The sequence below is a fragment of the Pholis gunnellus genome, assembly GCF_910591455.1.
Source record: "Pholis gunnellus genome assembly, chromosome: 2".
NCBI classification, from domain to species: Eukaryota; Metazoa; Chordata; class Actinopteri; order Perciformes; family Pholidae; genus Pholis; species Pholis gunnellus.
The window spans coordinates 4,133,547-4,148,961 of record NC_136536.1 but is presented as its reverse complement, the minus strand read 5'-3'; the positions used below and the strand labels follow the sequence as shown (position 1 = coordinate 4,148,961).

Genomic DNA, 15,415 nt, shown 5'->3' with positions numbered 1-15,415 from the left:
TCTCTGTCCCCCCCAGCGTGGTTCCGCTCGTCTTTGGGGTTAATGACGGGTCACCGTCCCACCTCCTGCAGCTCGTCATCCCTCGGCTCCCAGATTAGTTCTGCAGATCCGGAGGGCTCCGTTTTGGGCACATACGGCTCGGTAAGCAGCGTGAAAGTGCTACCAGATGGGCACATCAGCGCACCTTTCCGGTTTTTGACATTCAAATCCATCCAACGCAGCTTTCTTGCGCTCTTTACCTCATAAATATTCAAGCGCAACACATGCGCCCCCCCCCCCCCCCCCCCCCCCCCCCCCCCCCCCCCCCCCCCCCCCCCCCCCCACACACACACACACACTCAGAAATGCAAGAATATTTAGCAGGTTTTTTTGTCTCTGGATGAAGTGTGCATATGCTCACATCTCTGAATAGAAACGAATGACCGCGGATGTGTCAGACACTGCATAAATAGGTTCCCAGGCGAGCCCGAGAAGTGTTATCTCTGAATACACGCAATAATTAAAGTCGATGCTAAATCGTGCGCAATCGATTGTGCCTATTTACTGTGGACTCATCTGGGGGGATAAACTCACTCTCTGCCGCCACTTGCAGCTATCAGCGGGGCAGATAAGTGAGCCCCGTGTTTACCTTGGCGCACAGCCACGCGCATCAAAATCTGGCGGTGTATAGAAGAGGAGGAACGCGCTCTGATAAAGTGCAACATAATGACCCCCTCCCTCCCTCCCTCAAAAACTGCACAACACACTGAATGAACCAACAGCCTCAACACCGTGCGCGCGCACACGCGGTCCTGCGGGGACAAGGCTCGGTGCGGGGCCAAAGCTGTCAGCATCAGATATCACCGGGCGAGGTGTGACCGAGCGCTGCGGTTTGGTGCTGCTCAATCAAGCGGCGTTCAACGGAATTAATCTAAATGTGTGTGTGTGGGAGAGAGAGAGTAGAATAACGTGTGTGTGTGTGTGTGTGTCTAGGGGGGTACGTGGTCTCTCCTGTGTGTGTAATGAAAATATTGTCCCTGGTGGCCCGACTGTTGGCTGGTTAAAAGGGGCCTCCCACCCAACCTGTTTCCTTCCTGATAAGGTGCAACACCTCCTTGTATTCAGACCTCCACCTCCCTCATATGGAGGACCATTCACACAAACTCAACGGAGCCTCTCACAGACATGGGGCGGGGGGGGGGGGGGGGGGGGGGGGGGGGGGGCACAGGGGGCACAAGGGGCATACAAAGCATAATATCGCCACCTAGAGGCTACATGAGGAACCTGCATGAGGTGACTTTTATAAAGGAGATTTAGAGCACTAAATATGTGTAGCATCATCCCACCCTGCAGTTGTTAATGCCCTAAAGCAGACATGCACCCCAACAACAAACACAACATTAATTAAAACACGTCACTTTTAAGAAATAGCGATGACTCATGAGTTAGTTCGGGAATGCACTTTATTTATTCCACACTTACAAAAGGACACCAGAAGGCACTGGAGTGGTTCAGCACACAACCCCGACATCATTAGGTGTTACTGCGAGGTCAAAGGTCAGCTCACTCTCAATGAAACAGATCGATGAAATCTACCATTTTAACTGTGCGTTTGAGAGGAATCGAATGACAGAAGTTCCTCTCTGAGTTTTTTCTTTAGACGAGGACGACAGCGATCCTGACCTGAGTCACCTCCTCGTATCCCTCCGTGTCTGAAGAGTGACAACCTTTGAAAGTCTCAATCGAGAGGTTCCTCAGAGCCTCAGCCTGACTTGTGTGTTATCTAGCCGTGTGCTAAAGTGCAGCTGTACAGTTCAAAAAATGATCTCGCTATCAGTTAGGAAATCAGCTCCTCAGCATGAAATGCACAATGAACTATTTAACGCGGCGGGTCGCGTTGTTGTGTCCTTGAATTGATGAGAGAAAGAGAGAGTATAAGAGAAAGACTGGACGCTCAGCTGAGGAACACGCGTCTGAAGATCTGGATTCAGATTCTCTAATCACATTTTTTTTCACTCGCAAAAAGATACATCGTTGACATTCAGGCGAGACATTCACGACATATCCGAATAGAAGCAACACCTGCTGAGCAGCCTCCTCTTTCATTCGCCTCAGCTTGGACCCTTTGGAGGCCCAGGGGTCTCCGGGTAGACGAAGGTTTGGCACTGAGACGGCGTACTCGTAGAAAAAGAAAAGACGGCCAGAGGAGATAACAGGCAGGGATGAAGAGGACAATATCAGTGTGCATTTGACTGACATGGTAGCGGGGACGACTTGCACTGTGGATATAAAGCAGCAGCATTCCTGTTCCAACGGAGATGGAGCTGGATAAGCACCAGAACTCTCTCTTGTGCTGATCTGATCGCATCAAATATGGCGGGTGGTGGGAGACAATTATCCTGGCTAATCGATTTGACTTGGACAAAGGCCTTTTGTCATTGCATTTAAACACAAAACTGCAGCATTGTATATGCGTGCTGCAAATCTGGCAGACGCCTAACAATACCCAGATGTTGTGTGTTTATGTGCCGTTTCTATGGTGAGCAGCCCATTGAAGCTTTTCCCCTCTTTAAGCTGCATTCTGTCTTTGTGTTATAATCTCCCTTATGAAACAGTTTTTCTTGTTTTAATAATAAAAACAAAGAAAAAGGAAATAAGTAAAAGCACGTCGATTAGAAATGGTAAGGAAGCACAAACAGTCTCCGGGCCATCACGACTCGGTCGGTCCTTCAAAAGTGTTCTGTATGAACGAATTTCATCACAGCAAGAAAGGAGCAACTCCCAGGAAGGTTTCTCAGCCGTGGTTCAAATCTACCAATCACAGCTAGGAGAGAGTTGTCTTCCTAAAGGCAATCAACCACGTTATCACATCTGCACGTCTCTACAGGTGGACCGGGCCTTTGGAGCAAATCGCCAGCCCAGTTTCCTGACTACGCTCCTGTCATGTAGAGAGAGAGGAGCGTAATGCTACACGGTACTGAATAAAATAACGCTGACAATAAAAAATAATATTATTAGAAATAATTACATTACAATTGATTAAACTCTAAGATTTAAAAACAATGCTGCATTCTGAGGGACAGCGACACAGTAGTTCATTTTCAGAAATGTAAACAGTCTCGTCCTTCCTAAAAGACAATCATGAGTGTTCTCCACTTTACTCCGCTTCTTCCACTTTTCCTCGATGCCGTGTCCGAATGTGCTCGGCCGAGTGTTCAGTGCGCGGCCGCGCGGCGGCGGCGGCCACGTTCTTCAAACTTCCTGCGCGATCGCAGCTAAAGTTACATCACCTGGTGTCAAAAAAAAAAGCAACGTGTTGCTGGCTTTTCGGACCCGGTCATCCCGGGGGCTGCAGGGCGCGGTGCGTGAACCCCGAGAGGGCGTCCCAGTTTCTCCACAGGAAGGCCAGCAGGAGGATGAGGAGGAGGGTGGAGAGCGTGCGCGAGCGCGTCCTCATCAGCGGGACAACGCAGTTGGCCACGGTGGAGACAAAGACCAGAAGGACGGCCATAAGGGCGAGCAGCACATTGATGAGTTTTCCCAGGAGGGTCCGGGCCGTGGCATTCTCCAGCCCCTCCAACTGGACGACCTGCTGTTGCTGCTGCTGGAGCTCCATCTTAGAGATCCGGGTCTGACACGCCTCCAGCGCCTCCTGCACAGGAAGAAAAAAAGGAAAATCTGTCAGCAAAGTCACCTTAGAGACTAGAGAACTAAAGCCACAACACACTCAGAGGCCACTCCACTGGACTGCATTATATCAAAATATGTTTCTAGTATTCCTGCCGGTTCCTTACATCACTATGAACAGCTCAACAGTTCAACACCACAGTCTCAATCATAAACAGTTCAATTATTACCTGATCACAACTGAATATTATTATCTTCGTAGAATGTATGTCTGAGCTGTTGTATTTGGGTTGCATTAGACTTCACAGGTGTCCCAAACAAGAGTTTGGTTGCATACTTCATAGACCTCTACCGCCCCCTGCTTCCAGGGAGAAGAACTGCAGCCAAGGGGCAACTTAGACTGTAAATAGACTTCATGCTGGCAGACACACAAACCCTGAGCCGTGATGGACGACAGGAAAGGACAGAAGTAATGTGAGTCAATGACAAGGAAATGCTCGTGTTTTGAAGAAAACAGAACGGACGATGGACAGACTGGATTATCCGTCTCATCTTCCTGTTTACGGTGTCAATATGGACAAATGAGATCATGCCTGTAGCTGCTGGAGGGTGTGTGTGTGTGTGTGTGAGACTATCTTCAACTTGACGTCTAGTCTGAGCAGACCTAATTAGCTTAGCACTACTTAAACAAGCAAAATAAAGACAGCTAAGCTCTCTTTAGCACTCGTCCTTGCAAGACCTCCAAATGGACACGACTATAGAACAATAACAATATTGACAGAAAACTACAGATATAAACCGTACTTTAAATGATTAAAACTCAAACATTTATCACAGCCAACGGGAGCTAGCTGGTTCAATCCAGGAGCAGTTGTTGAGCGTGCTAAGAGGTAGAGAGAATAGGCGTTAGTGACAACACCACCGTCATTAGGTGACATTATGGAAGTGAAAGCATCACTGTGAAAATAGACTTCTGACATTTGGGAATAAAAACTACCACATACGGACAAAAACCACATGTTTCATTAAACTCTGTGTTTAGCGGCTTTCTGCATCAGTAAAATGTCAGAAGAGGAAGTGCAAAATGTTGGCACATTGCCGTCTCCGTATAAATTGTAATGCAGTTACTTGTGTGTGTGTTTATCAGGAATTACGCAACAGCTTTCAATGACTCAGCAGCTCAGAAGTGAGGACCAGAACCAGTTAATTGAACACTCTCGCTTCACCCTCTAAACATTCTTATCATCGCTTTCTGACACTCCATTTTGTACGGCAGACTGGTTTTTGAAGCAGCCAATTTAAATGACAATGATTTGGACTGAACTGATTTTTGGGAGCCGTTAATATATTTGTGACACGTGCTTGTGGACGTCAGCCTGGAGGACAGACCTGTATGTCTTGGGCTCTCTCGTAGGTCTGGTAGGCGATCTTCTCCTCCATGCTGACCAGCTCCTGCTTCAGGTTGAGGATCTCGTTCTGGTGGAGTTCTGTCAAGTCGTTCAGCTGCTCCTCCAGGCGTTCACACCTGAACACACACACACACACGTGAGAGTCTGTGGCATAATTAGCTTAGACAAAGAAGCAGGAATTAGCAGAAACAGACCCTGAGGGCATCTGACCACACGGCACCCGACTGAACGGATGACTCGCCCCTGACAAGATTAGGGCATGCTTACTCATCTGCTGATCCAACTGGCCAATCAGAGAGAGTCAGCAGAGTGAGAGAGGCCAGTGGGAGGCACCCAGCAGGAGGAGAGCGATCTATACTGCTGTGTATTTTGGCAGGATGGACGGCAGAGGACAAGAATAGACTTTAGACTAAATCCATGTACGTATGTCTGAGTTTGTTTCCTTTTCAACAGATTTTTACTGAATATTTCAGGTCGGTACGATAAATATTTTTGATTAATCGATTGTTTTTTTGGTCCATTACATGTCAGAGAAAGGGGAACGTCACGTTTTCCCACAGCCCGAGGTGATGTCTTCAAAACACAAAGGTGTTCAGTCATTATTATAGAAGACTATGAAAACCAAGACGTATTAACAAAACTGGAACCAATTCATTTCTTTATTGTTAAATAACAAAAGGACATAATTAATCTTAAAAATTGTTGCAGACTTGTTTTCTGTTGATCAGTTAATCATGTCAGCTCTACGTTCATCAACAATTAAAAAAAACTCATATCTTAGGCTGTTCTTAGTAATGGAAACGATGGATTCATCCCTGAATAGCTATTCATGACCGGTTTATGAATGATTATTCTCAGGAGGCTGAAAAAAGCTCCTTAGTGGTCGTTCTGTTCTGGTCGCTATTATTTTGGTCTTAGAGGACAAACGCAGACGGCTCTGGACATTTTAGGGAGAAAAATGCTTGTGTTTCTTTTGCTATGTAAGCTGCTCACTACACCCCCCCTCCATTGTCCTGCCCTCTTTATCTTTGTGCCCTCTTGTCAGAACATTCTGGAGGAATGTGTGTGATTGTGTGTGTGTGTGTGTGTGTGTGTGTGTGTGTGTTGTTTTTAAAAGCCAACTGCCCACAGACAAACCCAAAACAAGAGCTGCACAGAGACGTCTGAGCCAGAGACGAGATATGCAGAGCCGGGACAAGGGGCCGAAACAACACCAGAGATCTTAAAGATCAAAGCACTGAGAGGAGCTATGCAGGTGTGTCTGTCACTTCTGACAGAAGATAGTGACATTACTATCAGTTTAAATGTGAAAGCAAGTTGTCAAAGCAAGAGTTAGCTATTGTAATAGTACTGGTTATGCGGGATACATACGCTTTGAGGCTGAGTACAAGAGCAGCACCTTTATGCTTTATGTTTATGTAAAGGAGGTCAAGGTTTTGTTTTTATCTACAGCTTTGATAAAACAGCTCACGACAAGGGCGAGTTTTGCCAGAGATGATGCGTCAACAGCAGCACAGAGATATGAACGATCAGTATTTTATCCAGGGAGTGTGTTTCCAAAAAGAAAAGTTATTTCTGATTACACACTGTCAGGATTTCCTGTACTAAACAGTTAGTGCTTTAGGAGCGTATGACACACTCTTATACATTCTTCTCCATGTACCTGAAGCGTTCCTCCTGCAGTGCTTGCATAACAACCGTGTAGTCTCTCTGATAGTGGCTCTTCAAACTGTCGAGGTTCTCCTCCAGCCTCGCCTGGCCCTCCCTCAGCTCCTGCACCTCCTGCAGCAGCATGTCCAGGCCGGAGCTCTGGCTCCTCTCCAGCGTGTTGCCCTTGGAACTCGGGGGACCTCCGGGGGCCCCTGTGGTGCTGTTGGCCCCGGCCGAGCCCGATGTGGCACTGGAGCAGTCGTCCTCGCTGCCGTACCTGAGAGTCGGCTGGAGGTGGTGCCCGGCGTTGCCCAGCAAACGACAGCCGGCCCCCGTCACGCCGTCCTCCACCGAGGGGTCGTCCAGAGAGTCTTTGAGTGACGGGATGTTGTCGGCGCTGCCGAATTTGTTGCGAATCAGTGACGCGATCTCCCGGGGCTTGGAGACGACGGCCCCCGCGGCGGAGTGGGTGGCCTGGGAGATGCTGGAGAGGCCTCCCTTCACGCTGTCCACCACGCCTTCGCTGAAGCCGGTGACTTTGGCTCCGACATCCTTCAGGCCCTGCTGCATGTCCCGCAGGACATCCTTGGGCTGGCGCGGGATCCCGTTGTGCTCGACTTCCCGCAGCTTCCGGTGGTAGTGCTCCAGTTTCCTCTGCAGCTGCTGGATGGTCTGCGCCGACTTCTGGTTCTTTTTCTCGAAAACCTGACAGCCACAGAACAGGTTTTGATTAGTGAGGGGAACAAGCATTACACTGCAATAACCAGCTCAACTTTAATACATGTAGTACAAGTTCCCTTCCTCCCCCTAGGGACAAACAACATGAATCAACAGGTTTAGTGTTAATGCACTGATTGTCACATAAGCCTGTTAAAAATAGAATCCAAGACTAGATTAGTATACACATGAATAGTTTCATAGAGCTCCTCTTCTCACCTGCTTGATGCGTGTGCTTTGCTGCTTGTCAGCATTGTTGGCCAGTTTGAGGTACTCTGCGACGTTGTCGTCCCTCGCCGTCTGCTCGATCTTGATCTGCTCGGTGAGCTTGAGGATTTTCTGCTGCAGCTGGGCGATCGCCTGCTTTGTGCGCTGAGGGTCGGGGGTGGCGTCCTCGCCTCCCGAGAACGAACCGTCCGCCCCGCACGACACAGCTAGGGGTGTTTGGCCGAGCCCGCTCACCTCCAGCCGGTCGATCTGAGAGTGACGAGAGGGGGAAGAAGAGAGTGAGAAAGGATGGGGGGGAGGTAAAGCGTCAAGAGGGTGAAAGGAGGGATCGAAGAGGAAAATAAAAAGGGAAGAAAAAGTGTGAGTTGCATATTGAGGATGTAATTTTGCTGACTGAAAAAAAAAAAAAAAAAGACTTCTGCATGTCTGCAGCCCGTCGCCAAAAAAGGCAAAATGAGACGTTTGAAAAGGCAACTCGCGGTCAGCTGCTCTGAAGAGGAAGATGCATGATTTTCATTCGTTTACACAGAAAAGAAAGTGGAAAAAGAAACTTGTCAGTACATCCATAGACACCTCAACACTCATCAATAAGTGTGTATCCAAAGCTGCCAGCAGGTCTCTTCTTCTTTGGTTAAAAGAGTATCAGCCTAATCTCTACTTCTATTTGTTCAGGGAGCGACGATAAAGGACAAGACTGACAGGATATTAGATTTTTGTTCACAGTAGTTTCACAGATTAAGAATATTTGTCCGGTTGTTCAGACACTGACCTGATTTTGTCCACAAGCCACAGAGCATTTGGTAAAAACACAAAGAAACTAAACAGGAGGTTTTCCTGTGTTTCTTAATCTACATCAACTCTCCCTGAGAAGATTATGAACCTACAGCACCTTCATTCACAAATGTGACTCGTTTCCACAGATGTCTCTGGGGAGGAATACACAGAACACTGTGGCACTGGAGCTAATGATGCATCAGGGACTGTGATCAAAATATTCTTCTCAAACACAAAACAAGCAGCTGAACTTCACAGCACACTGCAGGGCTCACAAGCCACCCAGAAAAAGTTATTCACCTTGCACCACTCAGAACAGGCCATTATTACCATAACAGGTCAAAACAAAGCCGCAGAGGCTCACCTGCATGACTAACTGATGACACAAACCACAGAGCATCCGGGAGGAAAACCAAACCTCCACATTACACATTCCCTCTGACAGACTTTATAAAGTAAACACAAATGACCAAACTAGCTAAAAACTGCTTTCAATAACTCCTCTTCACAGAGCAACACGCGCTGAAAGCCGCTCACCTTTCCATTGGTCAAACGGAGAAACTGTTCCCAGTGCATTTTCCTTTAAAGTGAAGACAGTGTTTTCATTCGTGTGCTCGCGCTTTGCTGAAGTCCAACAGATAACTAAATAAAATCCGCGCCGGTTCCTCGGGGAGTTCCGCCGGGCTGCTGACGCTCCAGCTCTCCGGGCTTGTTGTGAAAGTTGAAGCGCACCTGAAACTCAGCAAACCGGGCAGAGCTCGAAGCCCCGCCCCCTTCCTCCTCCCCTCACAGCTGAGGGATGACATCATCCTGTGAGCTGCGCGGCAGGCAGCCGTCAATCATCCTCACCGGGAGCAGAAATAGCATTTCAACAACATTCACAGACAAATAACAATAAAGCGACAACTCTACAGAACCGGCATTACTAACTGCTCAGTCTATCACTACTACTATTAGAATAATACACTAGTACTGTACTTAAGTACAATGAGGGTATTTATAGGCAAGCTACTTGATAAGTAAATGTTACAATATTTACTCCATGTACTTTATAGCTGTTGTTAATACTTGTACATACAAAATACGTTACAAGTTTATACATAAATAAAATCAATCAAGACTCAGTTCCTCAAGATAATCCACAAACCGTGTTGTGAGCCGGTTAAGGTAGAACTGTTTTGGGGTGAACTGTCCCAACCACAACTACTGAAACATGCATGAATCATAAACCATGGTGGTTTGCGTTGTACCAGAGACTGTCATTCATGATAGATCTTTAAACAACAAACAAACAAACGAGTGAACAACGTGGAAAAATGAGCAACACCAGACTGCTGATCAGTATCTCACACAGGCACCACAAAAGAGAACGCTTGTTTTACAATATATTGAAGAATAATGCACTAAATGAATAAAGGGAAGGGTGACAATCAGAGTTAATGTGTGAAGTGAAATCCTTTAATCAAGCTCAACAACTCTGATGTGAGACTATATCAACTCCCAGCCTCTCTGTCTGGGTCTGCCAATAGAGAGGGCAAGAAAAACCAGCCTGACAGCCCAATACACACACACACACACACACACACACACACACACACACACACACACACAGCTAATGGCACATTCCTTTGAGTAGAGGGAAAAAGAGATTTGGCAACTCATCCACATTTTTTAAGGCAATTTGGCTTAAAAAAATGAAATGTTTTTGCATAATTTCGATCACTGTACGACAGCGTTTAACAGAAGGAGGCCACGAGTCAATTAACCCAACAACTGTTGAGTGCACTGTAAGTCTATACTTGATCAAATCCTCTTGACGGGCAGCCGAGGCGATCGAGTGAATCAGAGAACTAGAACAGCCTGCTGGGACGGCAAAGAGAGAAAGAACTACGAGGTGACGTTTCACAGCGGCACCTGGTCTGCTTTCGGCTATAAACAAAGCCGTATTAATAGCTTCATGGGGGGGGCGAGCATGAATTAAGTGCTCGTTTCATCCATATGAGCACTCAATGGGGGTAACCATGAAGGTTTCCCAGTTTGCTCATGGTCTTACAGATGACTCCATTATCTGAATAATGAAAAATGTGTGCCCTCTGACTAAAGGAATATGGTAGATAAAGAGAGCAAAGGACGAGTCAGCAGGACCCTTTGGACTGGAGTACAGCCTGCAATACAGAGTAGATAGAGCTCTTTGACATTGTGATAAGAAGGCCGAGTGATCTGTGAACACTGGCACCAAATCAACGGCCTCTCACTGATCAAACAAATATCCTCTCTCAGCAGAGGACCCACACAGCAGCTCAGTCACGTGGTTTTACGAGGGTGTACCCTGTTCTACAGCTTACCTTCTTTATGACCGCTAACTGCACATTTATGATCTCATTTTGTATACTGCCAGCACACACAGTCATCCCCAGCGTTCTGATGCCACAGATAAGAGAGTGAACAACACTGCCTGCGTGATCAGTGTCATCACCAAATGGTCGAGTTTTTCCGCGGCTAATCGTGCACATAATTAAAGATGGCGAGCTGAAGGATTAGGCTAATTTGCAAGTGTTAACAGAGCCAAGCTGAGCCACTGAAGCAAGAAGCGACAGGCACTGCATCACTGGAGCTGGTGTAGCCTAATGAGGGAAGCCGAGTGTGTGTGTGTGTGTGTAATTGGGAGGGGGGGGGGGGCTGCCTGATCCCACTCTGATTAGACTTTATCAGTAAGAAAGGACAACAAAAAAAGGGCCTATCCCCCACCGCATACATAGGAAGGAGTCTGTTCTCACCCCACCCCTGTCCGAAAGAAACTGGGTCCGCCTGCTGGTGGACCGGGTTGTGCAACAGCCTCTGATCCAAGTACAGCTAGTTAGAGCCGTGAGAGGGGCGACCCTGACTTACCTTGGATCCACCAGAGTGCCTGGGAAAAGCCAGACCTAAACACTCAGACCTGCGGCCCATACGTCTCACACAAGCAGGCATTTAGAAAGCATTACGGGGATAATGTCGTCAGATATGCATCAGGCATAATTGGATGCACGCAACCAGAACATCTTGTACTGCCCCATCTCGATCACTCGCAGACACACGTGTGCCTCGAATTCCTGCCAGCTCAATGTAGGTCATAGAGCAGAGAGTGGGCTGATGCTGTCAGAAGACTGTCCGATATATTTTTGGGCATTTTATCAGTTCTCGTTTCTTTGAAACCCCCCTTGTTTACGCCTCCTTTAAGTCCTGTTGAATGTATTTACTGTTACGTCAGCTGAGTTCAGGTTCAGTAAATGTTCAGGGCGAGGGGAATTTCAACCCCATTTCTATCCTTGACTGCTGCGTATTGTTAAAAGATGAAGAATTGTACACCACATGTTTAAGAATGAAACAAACACCTCCCTGTTTAAGACTTACAGCTTATATAATGCTCTTAAATACAGTATGTAGCGTAAACACGGCAGGCATAAACCACGGCACTGAGTTGAGATTGTTTTGAATACAAACATTTTTGGTCTGGTTACACTATTTTCTTTTACACAAAAAAACAAAACAAAAAAAAACTGTCATGCTCTATATGGTGAAGGCCAATTTGTATGCCCAAATGTTCAAAAGTGCAGTACCTTGTTGGTCGTTACGCCTCTCATTCCTGTGATGTCAGCTTGTGTTTCTTGTGCCAAAGATGCAAGAGTGACACTACAACTTGAGGATTCTTTCTGGGAGATCCTCTCTGCTCTACACCTCTCCTATTACAGCCTTCTCTGAAGTATGGAAGAAGGTAGAGCACATCAGAGTTTCAGCAGCAGCAGCGGGCTGGCTGGGTGTGCTGGTTCTCCAACCTCGCTTATCTACAGAGTGCAATATCCTCGAGCGACGGGACCTCGGATCCATGGTGGACGCTAGAATCGGGGTTGGGAGGCGTACGCCTGAATAATGTCTGTGACCCATCCACCTGTAGACAGTCATTTTACATTTTACAGCTGTCCGCTCTCCATTTATACCTGGTGTATCTCTCTGACCTTATCACTCGGGAGGCATCGAAGCCAATCATCTGGGACGGACTGAACTTCACACTCCTGATTAGTGGGTTCGATCTTTAACCCTGCAGTCAATCAGAAAGCGGCTGTCATAGCAGAAATTGGCATTACGTAGCGTTCCTGATGTCTTTTATCAAACAGATAAAAACGGATCAGTTCATGGTGTGTGGTGGTAGAGCAAAGTGAGCATGCAGCGAAATGCATGTGCCTCGATGGAGGGTTATTTAGGTATCGAAAAACATCATTGCATGTGACAAATCTCTTTCATTTTTAACCCTGAACTATTATTTTCCTGCCGACCCCTTCTCATTTCCTCATGTGTTCAGTTCCCACACAGGCGTGCTAAATTAAGCAGCGCTGAAATTCAAACAAAAGACTTAGTTTTAAATGTGTTTTTTTCTTTAGGGGATCCAATGTGGCAGCAACGAGCCCCATTCACCAGATATGGAAAATGACATAACTCCATGTGATGCCCGAGTGGCAGTTTACTCAACACATTCACCCATGAATTAGCACAAAGCACAACACAAACTACTAATCATACACAACAGACAGGCACACACACACAATGCAGCCAATGCCTGCCAGTGCATTTCCTAAGGAATTTAGAGGGTGTTAAAAGCCCTTCGGGTTCACATCCGAAATAAAAGAAACACATCGGCTGAGAGTGCAGGTCTGGAGAGAAAGAGTATTAAAAAAAACAGAGGCTTTTCTTGGGCCCCTCTATCACAACAAAGACTTTCAATCCCTATGATTTCAAGACAAAATCCTTTTCGCACCAAGAGATTGGTCTCCTACCAGATTTCGTGGCTTCCAAGTTCTGAAACACCTTTAACGCTTTCAATACAGCACCTTCTTTAGTTCCAGAACACAGAACACCCATTGTAACAGGTGAGTAGTCATATGATAGACGTGTACTGGATTCATGACATTAGCTTGAATCACTGAGGAAGTGAATAAAACGAGTCAAAACCTCAAAACATAAACGCTGACCAGGTGGAGACTCACGGTGGTGGGAGCAGGAAGTGGAGAGGTGTCAGCAGTTACCAGGTTGAAGATGACCTCCATGGCGGGGAGGCGCATGCGCACGGCCTGGATTGGAAATGCTCGTTTGGTCTGTCTGTCTGTTTTTGTGTCCCTCGGGAGACGACCACAGCCAGGGGGAGAGAGGAAGAAGTCATCACTCAGGACGCTTCCCCCAAACAAAGTCCACTTGACTCAAAGTCCACCGGACAAGGACTCCACTTGACAGCAAAGACGTAGACACTCTTAGGAATCACCGGTGGCTTGATTGAATATCCAGAATCCATAGAGAGTGCGGTTCCTGCGTCAATGAACCGTGACTATTGATAGCTGCAGAGTCTGGAGGGTGTTGTGCTGCTGGTTCACAGAGCAGCCGCTCCTCAAAGCCCACGAGCACGCTTCAGTGCCAACAACGCGCTCGGCGGAGAAGCCTATGGAGCACACACATACGCGCTTCGCTGAGCACGAATCCTGCAGACAGAGTGCAGAGTGCACTGGTGGGAGAACAAGGACTCCTCTGGAGCCAAGGGTCTGTCTGATGCGGGTTTGGGGTGTCAGAGCTGAGGCGGTTAATCGGATGAAGACTCTCAGGGACTGGATGGCGGCGGGGTTAAAAGAAGGAAGAGTTTACTGTGAAGTTAAGTGTTGAAAGAGTCCGTCGGGGATAAGAATCCTTAGAGGGAGAAGAGAGAAGGCAGAGACCCAGAGGACGGATGTGAGGGGAGCGAGGGAGCCCACCAGGAGCTGTCAGTGAGAGGGAGACGGAGCGAGAGAGGGAGCAAAGGAAAGAGGGGTTGTGAGAAAGCTTTGTGAAGGGAGGAGGGGAAGTGGGGGGGGGGGTCTTTTCTTCTGTCTGAGTTTCTAGGCCAGCTCCGCTCCAGAACAGTGGCTAGTTCAGGCAGAGAGCGAGAAAAATCTTCCGCTCCCGCCTTTCAATTATCTCACAGTTTGATTGTCGCAGCCAATCAGCGTCCTCAGTGATCATGTTAATGAATCCCTCTCCACTGCCCGTGTGCGCTAACGAACGAGAGCTAGACAAGAAATGTTTCCTTCCTCTTCTGCTGCTGATCGATGGAAAACAAACTTGCACCCGAAAATCCCAGATTACACAGAGCACACGGTCATATGATGATTACAAAGCTGCTATTCAAACCTGTGCATATGTATGCACACATGACTTTAGCTTATGATTGCGTCACAGAGTTGCTTATCCACCGACGACAAATGTCCAACACGGCTTTGGAAATGTTCTTGCAATTTCACAGCAACAACGTGGTGGTCACGTTTACTAGAATCCTTACGCTTAATCCTGTTTACAGTTCATTAGCGCCATTTGATGTAGGGATATTGTCACGACCGCATCCGTACAGGTAATAAAATATGAACTACAATCCACCGGGTATTTTCATTTCGACATGAGGTCATTGGTGGTATACAGACTTGAAGCTGGTCACCTTCACGGCCTTAAAACACATGCAAATTGCTGTTCAAATACTCCAGCAAACACTATTTTTAGGAGCTTTGGCGCTTTTGTTCGCCACGATAAAATCATTGTGTTTGCGAGCCATCACTTTCGAAAGTGTACAAACCAATTAGGGAGAAAGAGCAAAGCAGGGAGCGTGGGGGGTAAGGCAGGACAAGGAAAAGACTTCAGTGCAGAAGCTGAGGGGAGGGGGGGGGAGCATGAATACAGGCTTTAATGAGAGCGCGGGAGGACTTCAGGGACCGGGAAAGAGGGTAGGATTTAGGGAAAAGGCTGCTTATGTAAAGAAGGACAAACCCAACTTGGTCGGGTGGGAATGCAAGTGTGTGACGCGTAGGTTTGACCCCGGTATTAAATCGATGTGACACATGGAGGCAGCCATGCAGCCATTTAAAGTCTGATCAGGCTTAACATTGCAAAAGAAAGTTAAGGCTGAATATCACGTAAATTGGTTGCTGGAAAACATCGTATAATCAGGAGCAATCTACTATGTAGACAGGAAGTCACTGTAG

At 47.2% G+C, this 15,415-nt stretch overlaps 1 protein-coding gene across 2 annotated transcripts in view; it reads right to left on the bottom strand.

The window, feature by feature from the left end:
• Window positions 1–1,434: 1,434 nt before the first annotated feature.
• Window positions 1,435–15,415, bottom strand: part of tmcc1a (transmembrane and coiled-coil domain family 1a) — a gene marked incomplete at its 5' end in the record, with an annotated part of 28,255 nt that continues 14,274 nt past the window's right edge. For both annotated transcript variants that reach the window (XM_079180575.1, XM_079180576.1), the window contains 4 exons: window positions 1,435–3,631; window positions 4,996–5,131; window positions 6,679–7,370; window positions 7,602–7,859. In XM_079180575.1, the coding sequence (XP_079036701.1) occupies window positions 3,317–3,631; window positions 4,996–5,131; window positions 6,679–7,370; window positions 7,602–7,859 (1,401 nt within the window). In that variant the 3' untranslated portion in view covers window positions 1,435–3,316. The remainder of the gene's footprint in view (window positions 3,632–4,995; window positions 5,132–6,678; window positions 7,371–7,601; window positions 7,860–15,415) is intronic.